We start from the raw sequence: 12,408 nt of genomic DNA on the forward strand, positions 1-12,408 counted from the left end.
TCTTGTAGGCAGCATATATGGGTCTTGTTTTTGTATGCATTCAACCAGTCTATGTGTTTTGGTTGGAGCATTTAATCCATTTACATTTAAGGTAATTATCAATATGTATGTTCCTATTACCATTTTCTTAATTGTTTTGGGTTTGTTTTTGTAGGTCTTTTCCTTCTCTTATGTTTCCTGCCTAGAGAAGTTCCTTTAGCTGGTTTGGTGGTGCTGAACTCCCTTAGCTTTTGCTTGTCCTTAAAGGTTTTAATTTCTCCATCGAATCTGAATGAGATCCTTGCTAGATAGAGTAATCTTGGTTGTAGGTTTTTCCCTTTCATCACTTTAAATATGTCCTGCCACTCCCTTCTGGCTTGTAGAGTTTCTGCTGAAAGGTCACCTGTTAACCATATGGGGATTCCCCTATATGTTATTTGTTGTTCTTCCCTTGCTGCTTTTAATATTTTTTCTTTGTATTTAATTTTTGATAGTTTGATTAATATGTGTCTTGACATGTTTTTCCTTGCATTTATCCTGCATGGGACTCTCTGTGCTTCCTGGACTTATTACCTATTTCCTTTCCCATATTAGGGAAGTTTTTAACTATAATCTTTTCAAATATTTTCTGAGTCCCTTACTTTTTCTCTTCATCGTCTGGGACCCCTATAATTCAAATGTTGGTGTGTTTAATGTTGTCCCAGAGGTCTCTGAGATTGTCCTCAATTCTTTTCATTCTTTTTTCTTTATTCTGCTCTGCAGTAGTTATTTCCACTATTTTATCTTCCAGGTCACTTATCAGTTCTTCTGCCTCAGTTATTCTGCTATTGATTCCTTCTAGAGAATTTTTAATTTCATTTATTGTGTGTTCATCATTGTTTGTTTACTGTTCTTCTAAGTCCTTGTTAAAACGTTCCTTGTATTTTCTCCATTCTATTTCCAAGATTTTGGATCATCTTTACTGTCATTACTCTGAATTCTTTTTCAGGTAGGCTACCTATTTCCTCTTCATTTGTTTGGTCTGGTGCGTTTTTACCTTGCCCCTTCATCTCCTTTGTGTTTCTCTGTCTTCTCATTTTGCTTAACTTACTGTGTTTGGGGTCTCCTTTTTGCAGGCTGCAGGTTTGTAGTTCCCAGTGTTTTTGGTGTCTGACCCCAGTGGCTAAGGTTGGTTCAGTGGCTTGTGTAGGCTTCCTGGTGGAGGGGACTAGTGCCTGTGTTCTGGTGGATGAGGCTGGATCTTGTCTTTCTGGTGGGCAGGACTGCATCTGGTGGTGTGTTTTGGGGTGTCTGTGACCTTATGATTTTAAGCAGCCTCTCTGCTAATGGGTGGGGGTTGTGTTCCTGTCTTGTTAGTTGTTTGGCATGGGGTGTCCAGCACTGGAGCTTGCTGGTCGTTGAGTGGAGCTGGGTCCTAGCGTTGAGATGGAGAGCTTGGGAAAGCTTTCACCATTTGATATTTCGTGGGGCCAGGAGGTCTCTGGTGGACCAATGTCCTGAACTTGGCTCTCCCACCTCAGAGGCACAGGCCTGACACCTGGTCAGAGGACCAAGATCCTGTCAGCCACACAGCTCAGAAGAAAATGAAGAAAAAAAAGAAAGAAAGAAAGAGAAAAAAAGAAATAAAATAAACTTATTAAAATAAAAAATAGTTATTAAAAATTAAGAAGTAATTAAAAAAAAGAGAGCAACCAAGACAAAAAACAAATCCACCAGTGATAAGAAGCAATAAAAACTATACTAAAAAAAAAAGGACAGACAGAACCCTAAGACAAATGGTAAAAGCAAAGCTATACAGACAAAATTACACACAGAAGCATATACATACACACTCACAGAAAGAGCAAAAGGAAAAAAATATATATATCCTTGTTCTCAAAGTCCACTGCCTCAATTTTGGGATGATTCGTTGTCTATTCAGGTATTCCACAGATGCAGGTACATCAAGTTGACTGTGGAGATTTAATCCACTGTTCCTGAGGCTGCTGGGAGAGATCTCCCTTTCTCTTCTTTGTTTGCACAGTTCCTGGGGTTCAGCTTTGGATTTGGCCCCGCCTCTGCGTGTAGGTCGCCTGAGGGCATCTGTTCTTTGCTCAGACAGGACGGGGTTAAAGTAGCGGCTGATTCGGGGGCTCTGGCTCACTCAGGCTGGGGGGAGGGAGGGGCACGGAGTGCGGGGCGAGCCTGCGGCGGCAGAGGCCGGCGTGACGTTGCAGCCTGAGGCGCGCCGTGCGTTCTCCCGGGGAAGTTGTCCCTGGATCCCAGGACCCTGGCAGTGGCGGGCTGCACAGGCTCTCCGGAAGGGAGGTGTGGAGAGTGACCTGTGCTCGCACACAAGCTTCTTGGTGGCGGCAGCAGCAGCCTTAGCGTCTCATGCCGGTCTCTGGGGTCCGCGCTGTTAGCCGCGGCTCGCGCCCATCTCTGGAGCTCGTTTAGGCGGTGCTCTGAATCCCCTCTCCTTGCGCACCTCGAAACAATGGTCTCTTGCCTCTTTGGCAGGTCCAGACTTTCCCCTGGACTCCCTCCCGGCCAGCCGTGGCGCACTAACCCCCTTCAGGCTGTGTTCATGCCGCCAACCCCAGTCCTCTCCCTGCGCTCCGATGGAAGCCCGAGCCTCAGCTCCCAGCCCCGCCCGCCCCGGCGGGGGAGCAGACAAGCCTCTCGGCCTGGTGAGTGCCGGTCGGCACCGATCCTCTGTGCGGGAATCTCTCCACTTTGCCTTCCGCACCTCTGTTGCTGTGCTCTCCTCCGCGGCTTCGAAGCTCCCCCGCCTCCGCCCGCCAAGGGGCTTCCTAGTGTGTGAAAACCTTTCCTCCTTCATAGCTCCCTCCCACTGGTGCAGGTCCTGTCCCTATCCTTTTGTCTCTGTTTTTTCTTTTTTCTTTTGCCCTACCCAGGTACGTGGGGAGTTTCTTGCCTTTTGGGAGGTCTGAGGTCTCCTGCCAGCGTTCAGTGGGTGTTCTATAGGAGTTGTTCCACATGTAGATGTATTTCTGATGTATCTGTGGGGAGGAAGGTGATCTCCGCGTCTTACTCCTCCGCCATCTTGAGGGTCTCCAAGGTATCATCTTTTAAGTGATACACTGCGATAAATGAGCAATTATAGCTTAAGATTCCAAACTTTCCCTCCGTAATCCAATCATGAGATTCTAGACACCATCATCAATCTAAAATGCAAACCTGATCAGTTACCTTACTTTTAAAAAGTCTTAAATATCTTTTTTAAAAACTTTTAGCTATACATTGGAGTATAGTTGATTAACAATGATGTGTTAGTTTCAGGTTAGTTAGTTTCAGTATAGTTGATTAACAATGATGTGTTAGTTAGTTTCAATGATGTGTTAGTTTCAGTCACTTTCAGCAAAGTGATTCCGTTATACATATACATGTTTCTATTCTTTTTCAAATTCTTTTCCCATTTAGGTTGTTACCTAATATTTGAGCAGAGTTCCCTGTGCTATACAGTAAGTCCTTTTTGGTTATCCATTTTAAATATAGCAGGGTACTTTTAATCTTTTCATTTATGTCTTCAGCAGATATTTACCCTGTTTTCCTATCATAATTATTAACACTGCCCTTTTCATTCCCCAATATATCCCAGTTGAGAGGGACAATTATTTGATCTCCCCTTTTATAGAGCACACACATTATGTGCAAACTCTGGGGTAAAATCTGTGATCCAGAAATAAACTAAAGAGACTCACTGCCCCTGTTGAAGTTAACCTTACTGAGAGGAAAGAGTTATAAAAAGCGCACAGAATTTATAACATGCTATATAGAAATAACTTCTGTGATGAACCGCAAGGTTTTATCCAGCCAACAGCAATAGAATTAGAACAACGTGGCCGACATAATTTTAAATTTGGTGGAACACACATTGAGGAAAGTAAACACGAATAGAGGAAACTGTTTTTTAACCCTTTTATTTAACCGAAGAAATTTAATATTATCATTTCAAAATGTAGCCCCATCAGAATGAAGTGCAAGATATGTTTCTGAGCCTTGAAATAGTATTTTAACATTACAGCCCATCTAGTTCAAAAGTTAAATTTGATCTGTATCTAGATTTTATAAGATATCCAGTAGTAAGAAAGATTCACACAAAGTTTTTTTGTTTTGTTTTGTTTTTTTGTGGTACGTGGGCCTCTCACTGTTGTGGCCTCTCCCGCTGCGGCGCACAGGCTCTGGACGCGCAGGCCCAGCAGCCATGGCTCACGGGCCCAGCCGCTCCGCGGCATGTGGGATCTTCCCGGACTGGGGCACGAACCCGTGTCCCCCGCATCGGCAGGCGGACTCCCAACCACTGTGCCACCAGGGAAGCCCACAAAGTATTTTTTAATCCTCTTTTATGAATGTCTATTCTAGAGTTTGACTCATTTTTCTAGACCAGTTTTAGCATTGTTTCATGACAGAATTACTATCTTTATATAATGTCTTGATGTACTTTACCAGATGAGGGTAACCCAGAGACTTTCCTGGTGGTCCAGTACTTAAGACTCTGCCCTTCCACTGAAGGGGACATGGGATCAGTCCCTGGCTGGGGAACTAAGACACCACATGCCGTACAGTGCGGCCAAAAAAAAAAGAATGTGACTCTCCAGATGTATGTAACTCAAAACTTTTTCCCACTCATAGTTTCCATCTCTTCTGTCTTCCTAGTGAATTTTGGTGAACTTTGACTCCGAATATAGCTTAACGTGATGGAAGTTACAATTTTTTTTTTATCTATTTGCGTTTAATTGTATCAAAAGGAATAATCTCCCCCCTCATTGTGAAACTGCTGTCTCTTTTCTTTAAAAATAAAGCTATAGGGCTTCCCTGGTGGCGCAGTGGTTGAGAGTCCACTTGCCGATGCCGGGGACACGGGTTCGTACCCCGGTCCGGGAAGATCCCACATGCCGCGGAGCGGCTGGGCCCGTGAGCTATGGCCACTGAGCCTGCGCGTCCGAAGCCTGTGCTCCGCAACGGGAGAGGCCACAACAGTGAGAGGCCCGAGTACCGCAATAAAAAAAAAAAAAGCTATATATTTTGTTTTTGTTAGAGTGAAATTAAGCATTTAAGTGATTATGAAGGTTTTGATTCCAGCAAAAGACTGGATTAAAACTGCAAGACAGTTCAAGAGTAAATATCCCAACAAAAGCACAGTGTGAACAATATTGAAAAACTCAGGACAGAGTTAAAAGAGAAGTGGGATGTGATTAAAAGGGGGAGCAGAGGGAATTTGATGAGGAATTGATATCACAATGAAAATATACACAAGCATGTTCCAAACGGATGAAAGACGTCAACCCACACATGTAATTAACTCAACATTCTTTAAGCAAAGAAAATACATGGGAAACAATAATGAGCTACACTATGGTCTAAAAATCAGAGTGAATATCAAAGATTTTAGAAAATGCAAAGACCAAATAAGCAAGAAAATGCTAATTGGGGATGTCTAAACATAAATAAGATATAGATCAACAGAGCACCATTTTTTTTTTTTTTTTTTTTCGGTACGCGGGCCTCTCACTGTTGTGGCCTCTCCCGTTGCGGAGCACAGGCTCCGGATGCGCAGGCTCAGCGGTCATGGCTCACGGGCCCAGCCGCTCCGCGGCATGTGGGATCTTCCCGGAACGGGGCACGAACCCGTGTCCCCTGCATCGGCAGGCGGACTCTCAACCACTGCGCCACCAGGGAAGCCCAGAGCACCATTTTTAAAGTGGTCAAAAGTCATATCAAATCAGAATTCTATACCCAGCATCGATATTGCCCCAAATTAAGATTCTTTGAAAACTTAAAGTAAAGCATTTCATTGTTAGTAGTCTTGAATTGGACAAAATACTAGAATGAGTTATGAAGTCCAAAGGAAAATATCTCAGATCAAAAGCCAGGAATGCAGGAGGAAATGAAAAGAAAAGGAAAGAATAATTTAGAAATAAATATAAGTGAAGTTTGTTTCATAAAGCAATTCTGGAACTCTCTCATGGAGATTAAAATACATGTAGAATTAAGATGCATGACAACAGTAACAGAAAAGTCAGGAAAGCTGAAATGGAATTAAAAGTGTTCTAAGGTATTAGCATTTGGGAGATGTGGTAAGAGCAATTAACTGGATTAGTCTATATTAGTTAAAGGAGTCAGAATTTTATCCCTAAAGTAACTTCACAAGTTCTGTATATGACTGCAACTAGCAAGTTTACAGAGAGAAAATGTAAAAATAAAAGAATTAAATTATAGTGAAATAAAGACAGTAAAGAGACTGTTTATGTCAGAGGGTAGGGAAGGAGTAAGATGGTTGAAATAGTCTCGAATTTACCAGTAATTAGGTGAAATGTAAATGTACAAAATATTGGGTTCTTTTCAATGATTCTGTGATATAGACTTCATAGACTTGTGAGTAAATATTTTGGACATTCTTTTATTGATAAACATTTATACAATCGTAGTTTTTTCTATGAAAACATAAGTTGTGTGGAAATTTTAGCATATAGGAACGTCCATAACTTGTTTTGTAGAAGGTATCCATACTGAGTGAAAAAGGAAACATTAAATTTTTGACAGAAAGTACAAACAGCACCCCCATTCACAAATGTATTAAATTTTTTCATATAGTATTTCATATTATTCAATAGTGTCTAATATTGTCAATAGCCCCAAATTCTTGTGTTTGTGTGGAGAGATTTGGGAATCTCTCCAATGCCTCTGATCTGAGATAGAGTGTGTCCTCTCGATTGGGTTGTCTCCTGATTGGGTTGTCCACCCTCTTCCCCTATAAAAGGGGGAATCAGAGGCAGAATTCACTGCACTTTCCAGCAAGACACAGGCTGTCTGCATCTCAAGGGTGGGTCCAAGGACAGCTCTCGGAAGATGGGGGAACCTGAATGGACCAGTTTTCCAAGCCAGCCTCTTCCGGTGAGTGTGGAATCCATACCGATGGCAAGAGTGTACATTAGGATGCTGTTTTCTTCTGTAAAATCTAATTTAGCAGAATTTAGCTCCAAAAACAAGAAGGTATCTCATTGAAAGTTATTTCCCAGGTGTTAATGTTTCTTAAGAAATAGTCAAGATTGTGTATATTTTTGTATATGAAGTTTTTTTGGATAATACATGAAATGTGGTGTGTGTGTGTGTGTTTTAACCAAAATCATTAGGTAGTGGAAGTAGTATTTGGCCCTAGAGTGTTTAAATCGTTCTCCTCTATGGACAATTATTTGCCCACAGTGTGTTTGGTCTTTTTTTCTTCTTTTTAAAAAAATTCTGTTCTCTGCTTCAAACAGGGCTCTCCAGTTTCTTTGTCATCCATCATTGTAGTTAATTTCTTTTTCCTACTCTCCCTTCTCACTTCTATTCCTCCCTATTCCGCTCCTTCCCTCTCTGTCTTTGTGTTGGCCTTGCTATAGATCATAGCACCTAATTATACCTAACGCTATTACTAGACATTCCTTAGTCTATAACCCTTTTCTCTTACCAAGATTAAAATAATCTAGGGCAATGACTTTGTTAAGTTAAATTCCGAGTAGTGTGTTTTAGTACACAACTGGGCATATAACAGCTGCTCTATAAATAGGCAGATCATTGTTCTATCAAACATTTTTCTATCAAACATTTCATTACATTTTGAGTAATGAAAGGGGTAGTATTAATTATAATGTCAGGACAACAGGAATAAAGTGAGTTTTATGTTTTCCCTTTAAAAAAATATCTTCGAAGACAGAAGTGTGAGGTTTAAAAGGAAAGGTGCACTGATTAGGTTCACAGTTTAAACAGATTATTGTGAGGAGACAGAATGGATCACAGAGAGAAAGGATTGAAATCTTTGATTGCAGTCCACCCCAAAACAGACTAACTCTTTTTATCATTGTAGCTGTGTGCGTTTATTAGAAACATTTGGAAAGTAGTTTTTGGAGTTTGCATAACTTCTCTTAAAAAAAGATATCTGAGCACCTTGGAAAACCAAAACACTAAATGACTGTATCAGTGGAAACATTAAAATTCTTATTATCCTCTCTTCATTGAGTACCCAACTTAGTGAGAAAAGCAATCGCAAATAAGTACATAATATGCCACATACAATTAAAAAAATTTACACAGAGAAAATGTAAGATTAATTTTGATACGGGAACAGGAAAGGTAATTCTGTGGCATTTTGTAGGTCAAATGAAAGATGCTTAAGAATTATTCAAAAGTTGGGAATCTTCAGGTGGATTCAGGAGGGCAAATGGATGGCTAATTGGTATGAGAATGTGGGGTGGTAGGGCGTCCAGAATGCCATTCAGGGGCAAATGCGATATTACTTCCAACAAGTGAGTTTGTGGAGACATTGAGATAAGGATGAACTATTTGGGGAATTGGCTGGTTCAACTTGGGACCTGGTCACAGTGAGTTGGGTCATGGATATTATCACTGATCTGGTGGGTAGGCAGATGGATATTTGGGTCTTAGAGTTGAAGCCAGATCGGTGAATCTGTGAGCATTCCTAGTTCATTAATGGTATTTGAAGGCAGGGGAACGGATGGGATTGCCTAGAAGAAGGTTTGGATGTAGAACAGATGTGAGAGCAGGACCGACTTCTAAGAAGCATCAATTGTTGTGTTGAGATAGTAGAGAGAGGAGGAGGAGGAGGGGAGGATGGGAGTCAGGGAGTAAACATTGTTATTTACAGGACTTCCCTGGTGGCGCAGTGGAGGAGAGTCCGCCTGCCGATGCAGGGGATGCGGGTTCGTGCCCCGGTCCGGGAAGATCCCACATGCCGTGGAGCAGCTGGGCCCGTGAGCCATGGCCGCTGAGCCTGCACGCCCGGAGCCTGTGCTCCGCAACGGGAGAGGCCACAACAGTGAGAGGCCCGCGTACCGCAAAAAAAAAAAAAAAAAAAAAAAAAAAAGTTATTTACAGTGGAAAAAAGGAACTTTATGATGAGAATGTGGCCTTTCTAAGTTATGTTATGAGCAGGAGGATATTTGAGTGAAGATGGGACTTGAGTTTGAAAGAAAAGTATTGGAGTGTTGAGAGGTACATGATCTCCCTGAAGATGAAGCACTAAAGAACTATGAAAACTAGGTGATTGCATGTCTTAAAGCAAAGTAAAAAAGAGATATAAAAAAGTTTAATGTCTTGGTATTCAAAGAACCCTGTGATCTCTTTGTCCAGATAGTGTTGGATTAGGGGGTACCAGCATGTGCGGAGTTGACAGTGACAGGGGTGGTAAGAGGAAAACATCCTCAAAGAAGGATGGTGGAGGGGAAAAGTCTGGAATTGGTACTGGGCAATGACCTGGAGATTTCTGTCCCTGACTCCTATCTGTTTGATGTCCCAGGCTTCAGTTCTCAATGTGTGGTGCCGGTACTAGCAGCATCAGCGTCAGTTGGAATCACCTAGAAACGCAATTTCTTGTCCCCACCCCAGACTGACTTGCATTGAGATCCGGAAATCTGAGTTCTAACAACCCTCTGAAAGACTGTGACGCAGAGTAAATTGAGATTCATTTCTCTAGGGAGACAGGAGAGCGGTTATCCAAACGAGCTGAGGACATTCTCCATGACTGGCAGTGGTTTCATCCCCCACTTTATTCAAATGGTACATTTCGTTTTGTTTTCACAGGGGAAGCTCAAAAGAAATATGATGCCTGAGACGTTGGAGAAGAAAAGACAAGACCATTTAGCCAAGGCCAAGCAGAGACATCGTGAAGGAACTGCACTTCCTATGAGGCTGACCAGCTGCATTTTCAAGAGGCAAGTCACGAAGATAACTTCTCATCCTGACAATGCAGTCAGGCGCCGTCGATGCGAGGGGACGTTGGAGAAGCCCCAGCAAGCCTGTGCATTCAGGAGACTGCAGGGGCTCCAGGTCTACAGCCCTGAAGGAGAACCTTTCAGCACGTTGGACAGCGCAATTATTTTCGGAGTAATTGCCCTGCGTGGTGCTGGTGAATCCCCGGGCCGTGCTGGTGCCGGGTCTCTGCACACCAGCCCTGAAACCATCACTACCCAGTGTTCAGACGGGGCAGAGATGATCCCAGGATTGGGTCTCTTCCTCCCACAGACCCTCTACAGGCAACGAGTAACATATGCAGATATTCGCCGACAGGCTCGGAAAGTGAAAAGAGCAAGGGAGAGACTGGGTATGGCCTTGAGGGCAGACAGGCTTGCCAGGGAGACAGAGAGAGCCAGGAGCCCTGAGAACTAGGTGAAAAATGGACGAGACTGTCCTGAAGAAGCCGAGTGCTGCGGCCCCTGGGAAGTGGTTCACTGCAGGACAGCCCTCCGTTCTACTTGCCTCTTTAAGTGTCAACCATGTTTCTGGACTGAGATGTTTTGTTAGATGAACATTGTACCCTATTAAACTCTTGGTAGACAAAAACGACAAGAGTAAACGTTTTTGTGAGTGAGAGATTGGGTTTCATGTGACAAGCAAAATGATTTTTCCTTATCTTTGTACACTTCAATCTCTGTCAGGATTTCTCTATTGAATTCTACAGAGGTAATGTAGTCTGGGGGGATTATTTAATGTTTTTGGTTATAATATTTTCTTACATTGCTTACACTTAGGCAAGAAATGATACCTACTCTAGAGATTATTTTTTAATATTAATGCTATAAAATTTTATTAAGCTTGCTTTTTACTTCTCATTTAACATCTTTTTTTTGTCATTGTGTCAAATGCTAAATCAGACATGACTTTTTTTTTTAACATCTTTATTGGAGTATAATTGCTTTACAATGGTGTGTTAGTTTCTGCTGTACAATAAAGTGAATCAGCCATACACATACATATATCCCCATATCCCCTTCCTCTTGCATCTCCCTCCTACCCTCCCTATCCCACCCCTCTAGGTGGACACAAAGCACCGAGCTGATCTCCCTGTGCTATGCGGCTGCTTCCCACTGGCTATCTATTTTACGTTTGGTAGTGTATATATGTCCATGCCACTCTCTCACTTTGTCCCAGCTTCCCCTTCCCCTTCCCCATATCCTCAAGTCCATTCTCTAGTAGGTCTGTGTCTTTATTCACGTCTTGCCCCTAGGTTCTTCATGAACAACTTTTTTGTTTGTTTGTTTGTTTTAGATTCTATATATATGTGTTAGCATACGGTATTTGTCTTTCTCTTTCTGACTTACTTCACTCTGTATGACAGTCTCTAGGTCCATCCACCTCACTACAAATAACTTAATTTCGTTTCTTTTTATGGCTGAGTAATATTCCATTGTATATATGTGCCACATCTTCTTTATCCATTCATCTGTCGATGGACACTTAGGTTGCTTCCATGTCCTGGCTATTGTAAATTGAGCTGCAATGAACATTTTGGTACATGACGCCTTTTTTTTTTTTTTTCCGGTATGCGGGCCTCTCACTGTTGTGGCCTCTCCCGTTGCGGAGCACAGGCTCCGGATGCGCAGGCTCAGCGGCCATGGCTCACGGGCCCAGCCGCTCCGCGGCATGTGGGATCCTCCCGGACCGGGGCACGAACCCGTGTCCCCTGCATTGGCAGGCGGACTCTCAACCACTGCACCACCAGGGAAGCCCCATGACGCTTTTTGAATTATGGTTTTCTCAGGGTATATGCCCAGTAGTGGGATTGCTGGGTCGTATGGTAGTTCTATTTTTAGTTTTTTAAGGAACCTCCATACTGTTCTCCATAGTGGCTGTATCAATTTACATTCCCACCAACAGTGCAAAGGGTTCCCTTTTCTCCACACCCTCTCCAGCATTTATTGTTTGTAGAGTTTTTGATTATGGCCATTCTGACCAGCGTGAGATGATATCTCATTGCAGTTTTGATTTGCATTTCTCTAATGATTAATGATGTTGAGCATTCTTTCATGTGTTTGTTGGCAACCTGTATATATTCTTTGGAAAAATGTCTATTTAGGTCTTCTGCCCATTTTTGGATTGGATTGTTTGGTTTTTTGATATTAAGCTGCATGAGCTGCTTGTAAATTTTGGAGATTAATCCTTTGTCAGTTGCTTCATTTGCAAACATTTTTACATACTCTTTTTAAATGTACTTTTTAAAGGTTCATTTTTTTCCCTAGAACTTGATTTTGAAAATATTATTGATGAGTTTGCTTCTAGTAAAACAAAGAAAGTAAAATTTTCATAAATTCTGGTTGTTATAAATAAAATATTTAAATTTAAAATAATATTTTACATCCTAATATCCTTACATTTCAACTTTTCAATTTTTTTCAACTACTTTAATGATCTGGGATGGGAAGGCACATTGTCAGTGGTCAATAAATATTACTTGACTGGATGGATTTGTATTTTGCAGTGGGAGGACGCCATAAATTATTTGGATTGTAAGAGGACAATGTTATTGCACTTTATGGGATTTAAAAACTATGCAGGTTTTATCCTAAGTCTCTTTTCTCTCTCTAGTGGAGGCATATGAGACATGGGGGTGAATAAATACACCAAGCTTGATGTTTATAGTAAGAAAAAATC

The 12,408-nt window shown here is 41.9% G+C and overlaps 1 protein-coding gene across 1 annotated transcript; it reads left to right on the forward strand.

The window, feature by feature from the left end:
- Nucleotides 1-6,831: 6,831 nt before the first annotated feature.
- Nucleotides 6,832-10,146, forward strand: LOC309819976 (methyl-CpG-binding domain protein 3-like 2B; the record flags this gene model as incomplete). Its single annotated transcript, XM_082650404.1, has 2 exons — nucleotides 6,832-6,876; nucleotides 9,562-10,146. 2 exons carry the CDS (start codon nucleotides 6,832-6,834, stop codon nucleotides 10,144-10,146), a joined length of 630 nt encoding a protein of 209 aa, XP_082506530.1.
- Nucleotides 10,147-12,408: the final 2,262 nt, after the last annotated feature.

This window comes from Grampus griseus (genome assembly GCF_964374135.1).
Source record: "Grampus griseus genome assembly, chromosome: 3".
Lineage (NCBI taxonomy): Eukaryota > Metazoa > Chordata > Mammalia > Artiodactyla > Delphinidae > Grampus > Grampus griseus.